The sequence below is a fragment of the Canis aureus genome, chromosome 12, assembly GCF_053574225.1.
Source record: "Canis aureus isolate CA01 chromosome 12, VMU_Caureus_v.1.0, whole genome shotgun sequence".
Classification (NCBI taxonomy): Eukaryota; Metazoa; Chordata; class Mammalia; order Carnivora; family Canidae; genus Canis; species Canis aureus.
In genome coordinates, this window is record NC_135622.1 from 28,375,848 (window position 1) to 28,396,016 (window position 20,169).

The 20,169-nt window shown below is 41.5% G+C and overlaps 1 protein-coding gene across 10 annotated transcripts in view; it reads right to left on the minus strand.

The window, feature by feature from the left end:
* Positions 1-16,829, minus strand: part of TMEM87B (transmembrane protein 87B) — a 56,187-nt gene extending 39,358 nt beyond the window's left edge. For 4 of the 10 annotated variants that reach the window (XR_013349278.1, XR_013349279.1, XM_077843305.1 and 1 more), the window contains exons 1-6: positions 16,422-16,829; positions 12,378-12,438; positions 6,636-6,727; positions 4,480-4,617; positions 3,336-3,389; positions 1,179-1,269 (exon numbers count right to left, since the gene is read on the minus strand). Coding sequence is in view for 8 of the 10 variants with exons in the window: in XM_077843305.1 (XP_077699431.1) it covers positions 1,179-1,269; positions 3,336-3,389; positions 4,480-4,617; positions 6,636-6,727; positions 12,378-12,438; positions 16,422-16,580 (595 nt within the window). In the remaining 2 variants the exon portion in view is untranslated. Of the gene's footprint in view, positions 1-1,178; positions 1,270-3,335; positions 3,390-4,479; positions 4,618-6,635; positions 6,728-12,377; positions 12,439-13,235; positions 13,343-15,091; positions 15,730-16,421 lie in introns of those variants that run through there. The other 6 variants (XM_077843303.1, XM_077843302.1, XM_077843307.1 and 3 more) reach the window with 5 other exon arrangements.
* Positions 16,830-20,169: the final 3,340 nt, after the last annotated feature.

Here is a 20,169-nt window from a genome sequence, read left to right on the forward strand (position 1 = left end):
GGGAAGGTAGGGGGGACCCACAAGTCTAGGTAGCAGAATGGCCTCAAGGTGTCTGGCTCTCTTATTTGGCTCTCTTATCTGGCCCATTATATCATCTCTGGGAAGAGGCCCTACTTCCCACTCTTTCAGAGCAGCCACTGTCACCAGATTCCCCTGTGGTACGCCAGTCCTGTGCCTCTTCTGAAGCAACGCCTATGTCACCTCAATACTTTCTGCCTACCCACTGGACTGGGCAACTCTCAAAGGCAAAGCTTGGCTTCACTTCTGTATCCCTAGTAGATGAATCAGAGCAGTTTGCAAATCCCTAGGCACCTCACACGCTGTTTGGCTACTATTGGTCCAGCAGACATTCACTCTGGAAAATGATAGCCAAAGCAATTCTAAGAGCTGTGAAAACATTTGTTCCCTTAAAAATTGCTTATTGTAAGCCCACTCTTGTACTGGGCACTAGGAACTATATAGCTTAATGAGACACAGAGGGCCTACCTTGGGGGTCATGGGGTGGGCAGGTTGCTCACAAACCCATAGAAGCCACAGTTGCCAGATAGGCTACTTCTACTCCCAAGCTACAGATGCTTTAAAATAAAAATTTTAAACCCCTGATAATGGCCATTTTCATGAGACAGAATGTAATCTACTGCAAATACAATTAAAATGTTATCTACCTACTTCTATATTAGAAAATTTTTTTTAATCTGAAAGGATAAAGAATTTTATATCTTGCTATAGTTTGAAATTTTAAAAATTTATCTTAATTTTAAATTTCCAATCTATTAAAAAACAAATTACAGTTAAGATAAGCATAAAGTTTTAAGTCCCCCCCAGATACACAGATCACTTATTTTTGAGTAACAGAAATTCATTTTTGAATGAGGTATTTTTTTTTTTTTTTTTTTTTTTTTTAATTTTTATTTATTTATGATAGTCACACAGAGAGAGAGAGAGAGGCAGAGACAAAGGCAGAGGGAGAAGCAGGCTCCATGCACCGGGAGCCCGACGTGGGATTCGATCCCGGGTCTCCAGGATCGTGCCCTGGGCCAAAGGCAGGCGCTAAACCGCTGCGCCACTCAGGGATCCCTTGAATGAGGTATTTTAATAGAAATGTAGATTTGGATCAATGACAAAAATATAGAACACAGTAAAAGCAGACAACAAACATGCATGCAGTTAAATTATACCATTCAAATTCCATCTTGCATCTGTTTTTTCTGTTTTAATAGAAACGATAAAGATGTGAAACCCATCTCTCTGTGTTCTGGCTACAACATCCTGAAACAGGAAAAAAAAATTTTTTAATTTTAAATTTTAAAAACTGCTATATAAGCTATAGTTAAACAATTGTTCACCACATTTTAAAACAACTTTTAGGGCACGCCTGGGTAGCTCAGCGATTGGGGGACTGCCTTCGGCTCAGGGCATGATCCAGTCAGAGGACTGAGTCCTGCCTTGGGCTCCCTGCGAGGAGCCTGGTTCTCTCTGTGCCAATATCTCTGCCTCTCTCTGTGTCTCTCATGAATAAATAAATAAAATCTTTAATAAAAAGAATAAAACAACTCTTAGTAACTAAATTGAGTTACTTTCCACTGTTTTAAAACAATGAAAAGGAATGGTAAGCAATGGAAGGATAGTAGACTATAGGATTTCTCCCATTCTTTTTTCTCCATGAGGACGTCCTCTCAGACCCAAAACAACAGAGGAGGAAAAAAGCTTTTTCTACTGTTCAATTTTTCCTCTTTCAATATTTCTAAAGAATCTCCCGGGATCCCTGAGTGGCACAGTGGTTTGGCGCCTGCCTTTGGCCCAGGGCGCGATCCTGGAGACCCGGGATCGAATCCCACATCGGGCTCCCGGCACATGGAGCCTGCTTCTCCCTCTGCCTGTGTCTCTGCCTCTCTCTCTCTCTCTCTCTGTGACTATCATAAATAAATAAAAATTTTAAAAAAAGATTAAAAAAAAATGTGGCAAGACAGATTTTGAAAAAAAAAGAATCTCCCTTAAATGTGACCATTCTATGTTTTACTCAATATCACCATTCAAATATTTCTAATATTACTCTTCCCATATTTTATTTTATTTTTTATTTATTTATTTTTTTAAATTTTACTTATTTATGATAGTCACAGAGAGAGAGAGAGAGAGAGAGAGAGAGGCAGAGACTCAGGCAGAGGGAGAAGCAGGCTCCATGCACTGGGAGCCCGATGTGGGATTCGATCCCGGGTCTCCAGGATCGCGCCCTGGGCCAAAGGCAGGCGCCAAACCGCTGCGCCACCCAGGGATCCCTCTTCCCATATTTTAAACTAATTATCAAGCATTCAGTTGTTAAATGTGGGTATTTTAAAAAATTGAACTGGGGTAGTAAGAAGTCAGATAATATTGTTAGAAAGATTGTACAGTTTCAGGACATAGGTTCAATTACTTAAACTCCTTAAGATCTATGTTACTAGCCATCCCGCTGGGAAATGAAATTGCCCACTGTAAATGCCTATGAATGCTGCAATGTTCCACATAACTGCATTAAACTTTTCACCTTCATCCTTCCAGAATATTTCCTATTCCTTCTCTTTCATTTCCTACTCCTCTACCTGCAATAGAGTCCGTGCAGAGCAAAGAGTTTGTCCTGTGCAGAGTGGAATGCCTTCCTACTATGAAACTACTCTTTAAGATCATTGGAAAACTTAAGGAATGTGAAGAGTCACAGCAAAAAAGCAAACATTAAGCCCTCCTAAACCTGCCTTCAGTCCGTACACACAACCGCTTCAACCCTCTCCACCTCTTCATCTTCTGACTTTTAGGAATTCCTCCAAATACCACCCTCCCCCGGTGCTACATTCATGGTTTCTATTTCTTTACATCCTTTTTTTTTTTTAAGATTTTATTTATTTATTCATGAGAGACACACAGAGAGAGGCAGACATAGGCAGAGAGAGAAGCAGGCTCCATACAGGGAGCCCAATGTGGGACTCGATTCTGGGACTCCGGGATCATGCCCTGGGCCGAAGGCGCTCAACCACTGGGCCACCCAGGCGTCCCTCTTTACATCCTTAATGATGATCCAGACCAGCCCATTGCTGTGCTAGGCATTTGAAAGAAAGGCTGCATAGAAGCTAACCTTAAATTACAACCTCAAAGGAATTTTTAAACAAAGTCAGAAATAAGTATACACAAAATTCATATAGACACACATAAAAAAAAAATACTATTTGAAATAATGCTTTTTTTCTTCCCTGCTTCTAATCACACTACTGTATACTGCTCTCCAAGTATCTATCACAAATTCTTTTCAGACTTACTGGAACTTGTATACATTTGATTCAAAGACAAATAAAATGACTTACCGTTGATCTTTCCTGGTTCGAAACATTTTTGGTATTTGTAACTGGTTCTTTATTCTGGAAAAAAAAATACAATAATCCCATTTTATATTGCTGCATTTCTATGGGGAAACTGTTTTAACAATTAAGAAAAAAGTTCTTATGAAAAAGGTAAAGAACCAGAGAACCCACCTCTTTGTAGCCCAAACAAAATCCTGGTTTTGAAAAATTACTTTTTAAATCAGGATAGTAGTTACCTTTGATGGTGAAGGTATTAGGAACTAAAAGGAGGGTCTAGGTGCTAAAATATTCTGTACTTGATCTGTGTCTAAATTGACATGTTCAGGTTCTAAAAATCATCAAGCCATACACTTGCTATGCACACTTTATGTTTATTATACTTCAATACAAATTTTTTAAGTCCTTTTATTTTTACTGAAGACATATTTTCATTTCAGAATCTACAAACAAAAACATAAGTTACAATGACCTGTAGCCTCACAACCCATTGCTATTAACATTTCAGAAATCAAATCTTCCAAGCCAGGAGGGAGTAAGTGCATAAGGGAGGAGAGAGTGTTTAAGTAGGTTAGATGCTTAAGCTGGCAGACCTTTAGTACTGGAAACCTTGACTAGCTGTTCTGATGAAATGATGGGGGGCAAAGGTCTCACTGGAGTAGATAGAAGAGAGAATAACAGAGGAACTGACAGCAGACCAAGAAGGATAATGAAAAGTTCTTTTTCAAGGGTGTTGCTATAAAGGGTACAATAAAATAAACCATGGTGCTAGGATCTTCCTTGTTAGGTACTACCACACCTAAACTAACACCTAAATTAAACTCCTAAAATTAACAAATTAAGTATTTTCTCTATCAAAATGTTGATAAAATAGAAGTTAATACTTGTATTCACTGGGAGTAAAGTTTTTTTTTTTTAAAGATTTATTTATTTATTCATGATAGACATAGAGAGAGAGAGAGAGAGAGAGAAGCAGAGACACAGGCAGAGGGAGAAGCAGGCTCCATGCCGGGAGCCCGACGCGGGACTCGATCCTGGGACTCCAGGATCACGCCCTGGGCCAAAGGCAGGCGCTAAACCGCTGAGCCACCCAGGGATCCCACTGGGAGTAAAGTTAATTCCTTTTTTACATGGCAAGACAGATACTCACATTCAGCGATGGAAACACCTGTAAGTCACTGTTGCAGTCTAAGTTTTCATATTTTGTTGTCCAACATTCAATATTCTTGAAATAATGGCCGCATAAGTCTTCATCAACACTAAGATCATGTTTTTGTGATAGCTCCTCCTACCCAAGGTAAAATTCTATGTTATAATTTATTTACACATTTCTTATTCAAGAAGATCAGTAAAACTTAGAACCTAAATAATATCAAAGATTTATTCAGTTTGGAGGGAAAACATGCAGAAAAAAATACTGAAAAGAAAAATGTTTTGGATATAATTTTAAGTATAACGAGGTAATAAAACAAATGTTAAGCCATTCCAAGGTGCTCAGATACAGTAACACATAATACAAGGATAGTCTTACAGGACAGGACGAAAAGTGACTAAGGTGTTACTACAGGAATTGGTTCACTGAGAAATAAAGAAATACTCTGTCCTGAGGCTACTTTCATTTTATCCCACGTATAAAAGATTTTACAGAGAAACAAAAGCAGCATTAACTACAAAGAAAGTTAAACCAAGGATGGATGAATAAAAGCAGGCTCCCAATGGCCTGGCTTCTAGCCATCAAGAAAAGGTTGAGTTGGCTTCTACTGGCCAAATAGTAGACAATGTGAACAAAATAAGTAAAAAATACTAATTGATTATAACCCATGCAACAAAGCAAAAACCAGTAAGTCCATGCTAATGATTGCTCAGTTGACTGATTGACAGGTAAGATAAGAGGAAAAGAAAGAGCTCATCCTGATGGCAAAATGTTAACAAAGCAGAAGAAAAAAATGGAATTAGAAAATCATCATTTAGCAATCATCAAAGCAATAGGTGATTCATCAGGCAAGAATCAAAGGATATTAAAACAAGGACTGATGAAAAATCAGGATATTCATATACAAATATGAAAATATCTCTTCACAAATTATTGTTAACAACAAGGAGAAAAGCAGCAACTTTATAGTTACTTTATAGTGGAGAAACCTGGTAGAAACTTCCTTAACTAATTGATCTTAAAGTTAACACTTTATGTCCCCAAAATAGGACAAACCAGAACTCTTCGGTATGCCTGCCAAAAGCATAACCTGAATCTGAGCACGAGGAAGTATTAGAAATACTGGAAACTGATTGGTATTTTATAATAAATGGCTTGTACACTTCAAATATGTCAATGTCAGGAAAGACCAAAAACAAAACAAAACAAAAGCTGCAGAAATGCAGTGTGATCTTGGACTGGATCTTGTACCAGGAAAAGAACAACAATAAAAACAAACTGCTAAAAAGGATGTTTTGGGGACACTGGCCAAACTTTAATAAGATCCGTTTATTAGTTAATAGTTTTGTATCATTGTTAAAATTTCTAAATTTTATCACTGTACTGTGTAATCTAAGTATCTTTGCTCTTAGGAAATACACACCAAAGTATTTAGTGTGAAGGGGTAAAATATTTGGGGATAGAGTCACAAAAGCAGTATTTGAGGAAAATGGCACCTTTCATCCCAAATGGAAAGAAAATGCAGATAAAGTATGGAAACCCACGTGTCATTCAAGCTAGGAGCCCACAGGAAATGGCCGGGAGCAACCATGTGGAGAATGGTCAAGTGAAGCACCTTTCCAAGGAACGTGTGAGCCCAATGGACATGCCAGGGGTAGGAGAAAGCCTACCCTGGCCTCTTTCCTCATCTCACATGCTCCCCCTCCTTTCCCTGGGGGCCTCCTTTCCTTTCACCTCTCGGAATCTGCTTCTACTCACTAAAGCTGCTTGGCCTCCCTAAAGTCTAGATACCCTATAACCAACTTTTGACTGAAGTAAACCCTTTATATTTCTTCCTTAAACTATGTTGATTTTTGTTTGTATGTGACCTACAACCCCTTTATTGATTCATATATGTCTGATTTAAATATTTACTAATATTTTTCGTAAGATGAAAGAAAACTAAAAGATGTTTCCTTTTCAGAAAGCATATACTTTGATATAGTAAAAGCATTTCTTGCCTAAGTCCCAAATTAATCTGTTTTAAAACTTTTTAAACTTTTAAAACTACAATCTATATTTCTGGCCTCCTCACTTGATGAGCTAATAAATCTTTATACTCATAATTTTTCCTTCAAAGCTTTATATACATTAAAAATTTGCATTTTACTTACCTCCAGCTTAGAATATTCATTTTGACAGGTATGATACTTCAAATGCCACTCTATGGTAAACTTCACAGGCCCAGAACAACTGAACGACTTAACTGTTTAGATAAAGAAAGTCTCATTTATTTTTTTATTTTTTAAATTTTTAAAAAAGATTTTATTTATTTATTCATAACAGACAGAGAGAGGCAGAGACACAGGCAGAGGGAGAGAAGCAGGCTCCATGCAGGAAGCCCGACCGATGCAGGACTCAATCCCAGGTCTCCAGGATCACACCTCGGGCCGAAGGCAGCGCCAAACTGCTGGGCCCCCGGGGCTGCCCAGAAAGTCTCATTTTATAGTAATCACATATATATACTCCAATATAAGCTTAAGGTTTCGAGAATGCAATTTAAAATAGGCTACTTTAATGAAACATTGAGTAGATTATCTAATTTCTCCCAAAACTCACTGCAAAATGAGGTAAATTCATTATTATAGTTAACTAAAAGTTGCTTAATACACTCATTTAATTTCTATGTTAAACCTAGAGTTAAAATCAACTGAATAACCGAATATGCTGCCACTGCTTACTGTAAAGTCACTCTACACTGTTCTCTTCACTGACTTATTCATTCAAAAAGTACTGAGTGAGCATTTCTTATGTGTCAGAGACATAATGATAAACTAAAACAATCCCTGTCCTTGATATAAGAAGTACTGGGGAGGAGAGGGTTAATAATTAAATAGGCACCTTTGCTAGAATAAAGGCCTGAGAACAGGGGGTCAAGGGAGCCCTGGGCAGGGTACCTAACATGGTCCAGGAGACCATGAGGAAGGGTACCAACAGGCTTACTGGAGAAGGAGACTAACATGAAGAGCAGAATTTGCTAGGTGAAGAGGACAGTGGAGCAGTATATGCAAATGTGCATGCCAAGTTAAGTGAAAGCAGGCATGCGTATGAGCACCTGAAAATGGTCTGCTATGGTCAGAACAAACATTTGGGGAAAGGAGAAGAGCTGAAGCTGGAGAAGAGCCCTGGGGAAAAGTCACAGAGCGTAATATACTCAGCTAAGGAGTTTTCCTTTATTTTGAATATTACAAAACACTGCCATATATTTCAGGTAGGAGGGTAACATGATCAGACAGACTGAAAAGGATTAAGTTTAGAATTAGAAAAAGCTCTTTTGGGAGTGTCATCACAACATGGCGGCTGGCTTCCCCCAGAGTAGGTCATCAGAGAGAGAGAAAGACAGCGAGCAAGCATGCACAGAGAAGAAGCCACAGTATCTTTTACGTTCCAGTTTTGGAAGTGATATGCCATTAGTTCTGCTATATTCTCTTGGTCAGACCAACCTTGATATAATATGGTAGGGGACTATATAAAGTCATGAAGACCAGGAGGCAGGGATCACTGTGAGCTATCTCAAAGACTGGTAACCAGAGGGAATCCAAACTGAGCACTGAGACTGAAGTTCAAGAGTTTAAGACTGGTAGACTTTCTGGGGCAGAATACCCAAGAGTTGGGAGCTACACAGAGAAAAAGTTAACAAAATCTGGACAGGGATGCCATTGAGCCTGCCCTGCATAGCAGACAGTGCCTGCATATAAAGAAGCCCAATGATTCTCAGAGTTCACATAGGGCTGGGAACTAGTTGAGTTTCAGCTAGACAAAATGGAAATGCCTCATTAAATATACCGTGCATTCAGGAGAAATGTAGCAGGGTCAGACCTTAAAAGTGGTGCTAAGTTAGCCCTCAGTAAAGGCTACTCCAGATCCTCCCTAAAATAAATTAAACATAAAATTGGAAAGGATCAAACTGACCTAAAAGAAACTTAACTATCTGCCAGAACAAGGTTGTTAAAGGAATACAACATTTGAGCACTTAAGAATGTACGTAACATTCATGATATTCATCATCCAAACAAAAACACTAGCTATTAAAAGCAGAAAAAACTGAGTCATAATCATGATAGATTAGTCATTATGAAGAGGTAGAAATGACAAAGATGATTAGCAGAGAATATTAAAACAGCTGCTATAAATATTTTCCATATGCTCAAAGATGTAAAGGAAAAAATGAAAATACTGAGGGAAAGAAGAGATTTTAAAAAAGGAACCAAACTTCTAGAGATTAAAAAAATACAATATCCAAGTAAAAACTTTGAGTAGATTATCTAATTTCTCCCAAAACTCACTGCAAAATGAGGTAAATTCATTATTATAGTTAACTAAAAGTTGCTTAATACACTCATTTAATTTCTATGCTACTGTATGAGATTAATAGCAGATTAAATACTGGAAAAGATCACTGAACTTGAAGACAAAGCAATAGAAAGATCCAAAATGTAGCGCAAAAAGAGACTGGAAAAATTTAACAAAGTCTCAGTGACCTGTGAGACAATTATCAAGCAGTCTAATATAGGTGCAAATGGAGTCCCAGAAAGGCAGGACAGAGCTGGTAACAGTGTCTAAATCCATGATTGGGACACCTGGGTGGCTCATCAGTTAGCGCCTGCCTGTGGCTCAGGGTGTGATCCTGGGGTCCTGGGATCGAGTCTCACAGTGGGCTCTCTGTGAGGAGCCTGCTTCTCCCTCTGCCTGTGTCTCTGCCTCTCTCCATGTGTCTCTTATGAATAAGTAAATAAAATAAAATCTTTAAAAAAAATCCATGATCAATGTAAGAGATGAGATTTCTTTCAGTGTAGATATACAGTTGTTCATTTATTGAAAAGATCAGGATCACTTATTGAAAAGACTATCTTCTCTCTAAAGAATTACTTTGGCACCTTTATTGATAATCAATTGACCTTATTATGTAGGTGTCTTTCTGGGCTCTCTGATTTGTCTCATTATTCTGTATGTCTACTCTTATATGGTACCACAGTTAGGATTATTGTACCTTTATGTAAGTTTTAAAATCATATAGTAAAAGTCTTTCAACTTCGTTCTTTTTAAAAATTGCTTTGTGTATTCTAGGTTCTTTGTATTTGCTATAAATTTTAGAAATAGCCAATTTCTACATTAAAGTCAGCTTGGATTTTGATTGAAGTTAATTGAATTTATAGACCAATCTGGGGAAAACTGACAGTATAGTGTTAGTTACAGATTTAAAAATATATATATGTGTATATATATATATATATATATATATATATATATATATATTATTTATTTATTCATGCAAGACACACAGAGAGAGGCAGAGACCTAGGCAGATGGAGAAGCAGGTTCTCTGCAGGGAGCCTGATGCAGGTGTCAATCCCAGGACACCAGGATCATGACCTGAGCCAAAGGCAGACATTCAACCACTTGAGCCACTCAGGTGCCCCAGTTATAGATTTTTCATAGATGCCTTTACCAACTTTTTTTTTAAAAGATTTTATTTATTCATGAGAGACACACACAGAGAGAGAGAGAGGCAGAGACACAGGCAGAGGGAGAAGTAGGCTCCATACAGGGAGCCCAATGTGGGACTCAATTCTGGGACTCCAGGATCATGCCCTGGGCCAAAGGCAGGCACTCAAACATTAAGCCACCCAGGCATCCTGATGCCTTTACCAACTTGAGGAAGTCTCCTTCTATTTCTAGTTTTCTAAGAGTTTTTCTCAGGAATAGGTACTGAGTTTTTTCAAATGCTCAAATGCTTTTGTCATATCAAGATGATTATATAGTATATTTCTTTTATTCTGTTTATACAGTGAATTACATTGAGAAATCTTCAGCAGTGACTCCACAAGACTACATCCTGAATGGGGTAGCAAAAGAGGGGTCACTGAAGGGAAAGCCAGATAGATGCCTGATCCACCAAAGAGCATGGACACATATCCAAGGGGCTAATTATTAGCTTTGCAGGCACTGAAATCTGGTTCTGTGAAAACAGTGACTCAGTCTCACTCCTTCACCACACCATCAATGTAGACATATAATCTAGAATGCCCACTTACTTATTTAAAATGAATAGTAATTGAAAAGTGGTTGTGTATTGATTGATTAACTCTCTCCCTTCAGCATGCTTTCCCGAATACGCAAAGGTGATAAAGATTGCTTGATGAGCATGGCACCAGAATGAGGTGGCTCAGATGGATGCTGCCTCTATACCTGGCAGTGATACGTCATATCTACAGTCATAGTTCAAGATTTCTCTCCCATCGGTGCTGCTAGACATTTGCTTTACCCTGACTAAACCTTCATATTTTTTTATGCTTTTGCTCCTAACTCCCAGCTCTTCTGCTGCCTCATTCTTTCTTCAGATGTTAATACCATTGTCTTTTTTTTTTTTTTTTAAGATTTTATTTATTTGAGAGAGAAGGCAAGTGAGACACAGCACAAACCAGGGGAACTGGCAGAGGGAGAGGGAGAAGCAGGTTCCCCACTGAGCAGGGAGCCCAACTCGCAGCTCAATCCCAGGACCCAGAAATCATGACCCAAGCGAAAAGCAGACACTTAATTGACTGAGCCACCCAGGTGCACCACTGTCTTGAGTGTGGTCTACTCTTAGCTGATTGCAAACACTACATATTGATTTTTTAAATCAAATTATGTGTTTCACGGTCCATATCATTTTCCCCCATGTAACTTTCTTGCTGCACCTCCTAGATCTTACTTGTCTAGACAATGAGATTTGAATTCATTAAAGCAAATAGATGCCAAATTTTTTTCCTTGCCTACTTTGGACTTTAATTTCCTCTTGCCAAGTTATCACCACTGATGATCTGATATAAATGAGCTGCTTTGAACCACCTCTGCTATCTAGCTGATGGCTGGCCAATTCCCTCAGCAAATACCCACATATGACAGAATCACCCAACAAATTATTTGAATGTGGTGTAATAGAGAAAAGGGGCATGGCTTTGGATCCCCAGGAAGCCAATTTGTTCTATGCAACAAAAAACTACTCCTTATCCCAAAACTAACCCTTGCAATCAATTTACCTAGTCAAGTTATTGGATACACTAAGAGGAGTTAGACCACAGTAAATGTGATTTGCTATAAACCCATTAAAAATATTGAAAACCTCAAGATGTAGGACTCAGTAGTTCTTACACATCAGTATTTACAGAGAAAACATAGTCCCTAACAAATATGTTCACTTTCATAAGCACTAAAATCCTAATTAAAATGCTAGTGCCTAGTAATTTTTATTGTATTCTATGATCATGGGTATATTTATAAAAGTTTCAAGGGCATAAGGACTTTACCACAATCATGACATTTCATATATAAAAGGAATATATTTAAGCTGGGGTTCAGAGTCAAATTTCACAGAAGTCAGAAGTCAAACACTTTTTTTTTTTTTTTTTTGCTGAAGCCTACTTTATTATACTTTATAATTTTTAAAGAATGATTCATATTACATTTTTTGAGACAAGATCAGAAAAATCTATTCTTGAAAATAACCAAGACTTGACTGAAACAAAAGAAATCCTGAAAATGTTAGAACCACTTAAAAACAAAATATTTGTCTAGTTTAAAATGTTATATTAATATATCAGTTTAGGGGATCCCTGGGTGGCGCAGCGGTTTGGCGCCTGCCTTTGGCCCAGGGCGCGATCCTGGAGACCCAGGATCGAATCCCACATCGGGCTCCCGGTGCATGGAGCCTGCTTCTCCCTCTGCCTGTGTCTCTGCCTCTCTCTCTCTCTCTCTGTGACTATCATAAATAAATAAAAATTAAAAAAAATAATAATAATACATCAGTTTATGTTATATAGCATTACTCATTTATAATATACTGTTATATTAGTATATTAGTTTATTGTACTTACCAGAAAACTTGATTTCAGTAGAGTTAAACATAGTTTTTCTAAATATCAAAGGTCCTGATTTCTAAAAGGAAGCACAAGGAAATATATAAAGATCTAACTTAAAAATTTTTTTTCTATTTATAGTTTTACCTTGAAAATATGTAGTTCTAACCCTTGCACTCCTGTGACCAGAGTGATTTTTTTTTATTTTTATTTTTTTTTAATGTAAACCCGGTCATATCACCCACTTGCTCAAAATCTTGTCCCACATATCTACTCTCTAAGAGCCTTCTGAATGCCTTTGCTTCTAGTGTCTCAGCCGGGGATCAGCAACACAGGACGTGCTGCTGCCACGTACCATTTTTCGTTATTGCTGCTCAGCCAGGGGACCTGTCTCTCTCAGTATTTTTATTTTTTTTTATTTTTTTTTTTTTATTTTTTTTTTTTATTTTTTTTTTTTTTTAAAGATTTTATTTATTTATTCATGATAGTCACAGAGAGAGAGAGAGGCAGAGACATAGGCAGAGGGAGAAGCAGGCTCCATGCAGGGAGCCCGATGTGGGATTCGATCCAGGGTCTCCAGGATCATGCCCTGGGCCAAAGGCAGGCACCAAACCGCTGCGCCACCCAGGGATCCCTCTCTCAGTATTTTTAATAAAACAACCATCACTGTCCCTAAATTGTTATGGTTCTTCATTATGTACTTTTGACAGACCAATTCTTACTGCTGGTCACAGGCCTCTGGATGATCAAGCCCTGCCCACCTCTCAGCATCTTTCTCTCGGTGCTTTAAAAGCAGAAAACGCCTTCCAGCTCTCAGGACTTCAGTAGTCAACATGCAAACTTACTTAAAAACCCTTCCCTGTCCTCTTCCTTCACCTTGTTAATGACTGCTTAACGCTTCTCAGCCCAGCTCAAGAGCCTCAGGAAGTCTTCTGCCAGGTGACATACCAGACCAGGCCCTCCTTTACATGGTCTCTAGGTCCCATCTTTCACAACCCTTGCCACAATTAAAATGAAATAATCTATTACTTAATTATTTAATGTCTGCCTTCACCAAGAATAAAAATGCTGTGAGAAGGGATTGTGTTCAATAAATGAGTGGTTAAGAATGAAAAGCACAGAGTACAGGCAACTCTTATTTGATTGATAACCTCCCACCCTAACACAGTTCCAACAATAACAACAAATTTCCCAGCCAAGACCCCCCCCCCACCTCTGAGCCCCAGATCCACATACCCAACTACCTTAAGGTCAGGTCCACTAGGATGTCCACCAAACATTCCACACTAACCTGTCCTAAAGCAGACACACTCCTCTCTGCTCCTTCCCAACTCTTTCCATACTATACATGTTGGCTGGGGGTGATGCCATCTTTAGTCACGCCAGCCTTGGCATCATTCAATCTCTGAGCTCCATTGCCCAATCCCCAAGGCACACCCACTTTATCTCACAAACATTTCCCAAATTTAGTTCTTCCTCTCCATCCCTGTCACCACTGCTCCAATTCTGGCTCTCAACATTTTCTGCCCCCTGCTCTGCAGTAACTTAATTGGTAATTCTGCCACTAGATCTGAGCCTATAACTCATCCTGAGTTCACAGCCACAGTGATTGGTACTTACGTCTAAAATCCTTCAATGGCTCTCCCTCATTCATACCCAGAATTAGTTATCAGTGGCCTAAGCCAACGTATAAAATGAGGTTTGTTTGGCCCACATGGGAACTTTAAAAAAATTTTTGAATTAGTTGACATGATAAAAATATGGATTCTGGCTTTCACTTTTTTTTAAAAAAAAAGGGAGATTCAGCAATTCTGTGTCTACATTGCCATATAAGATCCACTAGCCGGGGGGAGCCCAGGTGGCTCAGCAGTTTAGCGCCGCCTTCAGTCCAGGGTGTGATCCTGGAGACCAGGGATGGAGTCCCACGTCCGGCTCCCTGCATGGAGCCTGCTTCTCCCTCTGCTTGTGTCTCTGCCCCTCTCTCTCTCTCTCTGTGTCTCTCATGAATAAATAAATAAAATCTTAAAAAAAAAAAAAAAAGATCCACTAGCTGGAACCAAATGGCAGCCACCTCTTCTGAAGGAGCACATAATCTATAGGCCATGGCTCTCTAGCACCTCCTGACTCTAATTCATTTCACTCACTGATACCAATGGCCTCAGACCCTGTAGGTCCTGGAATTTAGACCCCCGGCCACAGGTTCAGGGACAAGCTGTGGGAGGCTTACGGTAGCCTAAGTCCCCTCTAAGACTCCTACCAGAACCTCACTCAGCAGAAACATTAAGAATTTCCTGCTTTGCTGCTTCTCTAGTCCCTCCTTCTTCATCCAGGTAACATCTACTCATCTTTCAAGACCCAACCAGACATCAACTCTAGAAAGCAGAGTTAGGTGACCCTCTTAGTGCTCCACTAACATCCCAAGAATGCTGCCATGTATTCAACTACTATTCATGAATCTGTTGTCCCTATTATATAAGCTTCTTGAGAGAAGAGGCTGTTGTCTTAATTCATCTTTGCAACAGGAATGGCCAATCTAGCACATTATGTGCAGTAGGTACTCAAACTGTTTGTTGATCTTTATAATCAAAAGAAGCATTTCTTGATACCTCTGTAGTACAAATAAATGAAAACCTCCTTCTCCTTTCTTATTCTTAAGGACAAATTCTAACAGCTTGAAATGAGGGGAGAGATCAGTGTATTCTCTGCAAAAAAAGGGCTTTATGGCTACTGACCTGAAAGTGGGACCCAAGGAAAAATTTACCTTCCTTATACAGGAAGCAGTTATTCTTTCTCCAGGGCCTCTGGTGTTTCATCATCCAAAGTATACTTGACAAAGATCCTTACAGATATGGTCAAGTAGTTTAACAATCCGTACAGAGCTCATTCACTTCTAATATTGTTTACTCTTAGTTTATGATACTGCCATTCACTAAAGCAGCAGCATGAAACCACAAGTGTGGTTCTCAGAAATTCAATAATAGAGAAGTGCATGCTATATCACTGATGCATAGAATGGGACACCAAAACCCAGAAGAATCCTAGAAGAAATGGTAGCGCTGGGTCTTAAAAATTCAGAATGAGACCTTATCTTCCTTCCTGTATAGCTTCTACGTTGTAGGAAGTTATCTGCAGCCTCCGGTACTAAATTTTTCTCCTTAAGTCAAAATATAAGTTTTGCTCTTAGAACTCAAACGTCATTTTAATGCATGTGGAAAATATTCATCTCAAAACACAGCTGGATGAATAATCTGACTAGAAAAGCAGGAGATAAGGCCTCTTCCCGATTTCCCGTTCCTCTTTAACAAGACTTTCCAAAATTCAACTCCGGCATCGCTCCTACATCATCTCCTGTAACTATCGGATGCCAAGTTCTCAAATGGCTTGTCCTAGGAGGGAAGTTTACACACCGTCGTGCCTCCAAGACTAGCCTCTCAAACACTCCTTAATCACGTGTCCCACCTCATCTCCACACACACATTCCCGCAACTGTGACAGGAGCCCTAGAGAAATTCAGGAACCCCAGAAGAGCGAACGAGGGGTGGGGGTGGCAGATTTCCTCCCCATTTAAAGGAAAAAGAAAAAAAAAAAGTGGCACATGCGCTTTAGGTGTATGCTGAGAGCGAAGCCTGGCAAAGTCCTTTCTGTGGCCTCACGGGTGTGGCCCTGCGGCTGCACCCGAAACCCCAGGTAAGGTCAAACGGCCCAGACGCCGGCCCGACCGAGCGCCAAGGGATCGAGCCAGGGGGCGTCAGGGCGCCGCGACGGGCCAGCACTTGGGGAAAGGCGATTCTGGAATTTAGAACGGTACCGGCGCTCGGGAGGGAGAGCCGTCCCCGCGCACGAGCCTGTGAGGGCGAGCCTTCCCGCCGCCCAGGTCGGGCCGGAGGGGGGCTCTCCTCGTCGCTGGCGGACGAGAGGCTCAGCGAGCGTGTCAGGTGCCCCGGCCGGGCCCGGCAAAGACCAGATGAACAAGTCCGGGGCCAGGCCCGGGGTCCGAGCGAGCTCCGCGCGGACCCTGAGGGCCCGAGACGCGCCACGCCTCGGTCTCCACACTCCACTTACGTCGTCGACCGTCGCTGCCCAGAGCCCGAGCTCCGGGACGGCGCTCACAACCGCCGGGGCCCAGCACGAGAGGCAGAGGGCGACGTGAAGCAGCGGAGCCGCGGCAGGAAGGCGGCGGCCGGGCACCAGCCGGGCCCCGATGCGGCAGGCGGCGGCCATCTTGACGCGGAAGCCGCACCTGGCGCTCCAAGGCGCCCGCCACGCCCCGCGTCCGCACCTGGTGCAGCTCCGCCTCCGGGAGGCGGGTTCGCGTCGGTGACGGGGCTCACGCTGGGAGGTGGACCGGAGGTTTCGGCTTGGGCGAGGAGGTGCGGCTCGGGCCCCACAAGCGGGGTTCAGGCCCGGGCCCGGGCGTGGAGCTAAAGAAGCCAGAGCGCGGCTCGGAGGGGTGGGCGGGTCAGAGCGTAGAGGCGGGCCTCGGGGCTGGGCCGGAGCGGGAGGGAGGGGCGGGGCCAGATTGGGGGCGGGGCCGGGGAAGGCGGGCTCGGGGCGGGGCCTCCGGAGTGGGGGGGCGGGCTAGATTGGGGGCGGGGCCGGGGGAGAGGCGGGCCTCGGGGCTGGGCCGGAGCGGGAGGGGGGCGGGGCCAGATTGGGGGCGGGGCCGGGGGAGAGGCGGGCTCGGGGCGGGGCCTCCGGAGTGGGAGGGGCGGGCCGGGAGGCGGGGCCAGCCTGAGGCGGAAAACTCAGGTCCCAGATTGCTCAGTGCCTGTGGTTCGATGCTTAGAGGAGAGTATGGGATGGTTTCGTGTGAAAGTTCTGCTCTTATTAAACTCAACAGCAAAGAAACAATCCAATCATGAAATGGGCAAAAGACAGAAATCTCACAGAGGAAGACCTAGACATGGCTAACACGCACATGAGAAAATGCTCTGCATCACTTGCCATAAGGGAAATACAAATCAAAACCGCAATGAGATCCCACCTCACACCAGTGAGAATGGGGAACATTAACAAGACAGGAAACCACAAATGTTGGAGAGGATGTGGAGAAAGGGGAACCCTCTTGCACTGTTGGTGGGAATGTGAGCTGGTGCAGCCACTCTGGAAAACTGTGTGGAGGTTCCTCAAAGAGTTAAAAATATACCTGCCCTACGACCCAGCAATTGCACTGTTGGGGATTTACCCCAAAGATACGGATGCAGTGAAACGCCGGGACACCCGCACCCCCATGTTTATAGCAGCAATGTCCACAATAGCCAAACTGTGGAAGGAGCCTCCGTGTCCATCGAAGGATGAATGGATAAAGAAGATGTGGTTTATGTATACAATGGAATATTACTCAGCCATTAGAAACGACAAATACCCACCATTTGCTTCAACTTGGATGGAACTGGAGGGGATTATGCTGAGTGAAGTAAGTCAATCGGAGAAGGACAAACATTGTATGGTCTCATTCATTTGGGGAATATAAAAAATAGTGAAAGGGAATAAAGGGGAAAGGAGAATAAATGAGTGGGAAATATCAGAAAGGGAGACAGAACATGAGAGACTCCTAACTCTGGGAAATGAACTAGGGGTGGTAGAAGGAGACGTGGGTGGGGGGTGGGGGTGACTGGGTGAGGGGGGCACTTGATGGGATGAGCACTGGGTGTTATTCTATATGTTGGCAAATTGAACACCAATAAAAATAAATTTATAAATAAAATTTTTTTAAAAGTTCTGCTTCTTGTATCTCACTTTCTTGCATCCTCTGCACGTGCCCCTACCCCAGTGTTCCCATCGATTGTTCTCTAAATTCGTGGACGGTGGTCTGGAAAGTACTTTGAGATCAGGGCCCCTTGAACCCAAGGCATCGTGTTGTAAGCATAACGTCGGTACACAGCAATTTTCAGACAAATAAAGCCGCCTGATTACTTAAAGCTAAAAGGGGCAGGGCTTACATCCGTCTTATTGTGTACTTCGCCCAGCATTTTCGTCTTTGAAAGCTTGCAGTCAAAGAGAACTACTTTTTAAAAAAATTTTTTTTAAGATTTTATTTATTTATCATGAGAGACAGAGAGAGAGAGAGGCAGAGACACAGGCAGAGGGAGAAGCAGGCTCCATGCAGGGAGCCTGACGTGGGACTCCATCCCGGGTCTCCAGGATCACGACCTGAGCTGCAGGTGGCGCTAAACCGCTGCGCCACCGGGGCTGCCCAAAGAGAACTACTTTATTATCAAATGTAAGTAACGTCCAGAGGAAGAATGTAGTCTTGGATTAATATAGTTATAACGTAAAATAGGATTGATTTATAGTCACGAGGCTCTCTCTGCCTTATCAGTCACCCTAGTCACTTATTCAACTAGTAATTACTGAGGGTCAGGTCCAGAGTTTGAGTTGAGGCTCATGTGTGTATATAAATATGAAGACTGAATAGTTCCTTTTCACAAGAAACTTGTGATTATATATAGATATTTTTTATTGTGTCAGATTTATCGTTTACTAGTGCTTCATATAGGCCCCTTATACAACCATCAAAATTCAAAAGCCCTGAGAGATAGGTTTCTGGAACACTGGCCTATACTCATCAGTAGGTGGCAGTAACAGTTCGAAGATATTTTCTCTAAACTCCTGTGTACAATAACTGTCTTCATAATAAAGAGTTTTCAGCTTCCAACTTCAGTTGATGATGTTATATTTACCTCTAATTTAAATAATTAAAACCTTAATTTAACCAACAAATATTGTGTGCCTCAGTTCTGGATGTTGTACATTTGTACAGATTGCCGGTAATGGATTCAGCAAGGATTTTACATTATTTTTTTAAAGATATTATTTATTTATTCATGAGAGACACACAGAGAGAGGCAGAGACACAGGGAGAGGAAGAAGCAGGCTCCCTGCAGGAAGCCCGATGTACCTGAGGATCTCACCCTGAGCCATGGGGGCAGAAGCTCAACCATTGAGCCACCCAGGAGTCCCAGGATTTTACATTATTAAAGTACAAATACTTTTGTCATTTAGGTTTTGTGGCTATACTATTAAAGCCTAGTTTCCAAGGCAGATTAGAACTAATCTCATTAACTCCGCAAATTAAGCAGCATTGGTATCTCCTGCATTGAAGGCACTGCATGGATAGGGATAAAAACAATGCAGCATAGTTCCTGCCATCACTGTGAGGATGTAAAAATGTAAAAAGATGTGTACATGTAAAAAAGCCAATTATACAAGGCAGAACAAGTAAAGCCTTGAAGCATGGATATCAAGATTGTATGGGGGTAATTTGATTATTTTTTTCAAGAGTCCTTTATCTTTAAGATTTTTAAAATTTATTCATGAGAGACACAGAGAGAGAGACAGAGACATAGGCAGAGGGAGAAGCGGGCTCTCCAAGGGGAGCCTGATGTGGGACTTGATCCCAGGCCTCCAGGATCACAACCTGAGCCAAAGGCAGATGCTCAACCACTGAACCACACAGGCATCCCAAGAATCCTTTATCTTTTAGAGATTTCCTTCATTTGAGTTTGCCCAGAAGCAGTCCCCAAAATAAAGATTTGAGTAGAAGTAGATCATTTGAGTGATGCAGGAAACACCAATAGGGGCATGTTATGGGCTGAATTTTTCCCCAAAAATTCATATGCTAAAGTCTTAATTCCCAATACCAACAGAATGTGACTGTATTTGGAAATGGGGCATTAAAAGAAGTCATTAAGGTAAAAATGAGGTTGTATAGCTGGGCCCTACTCCAGTATGACTGGTATCTTTATAAGAAGAGATTAGGACATGCACACACACCCATGAATACACACACACCCTATGTGAAGACATG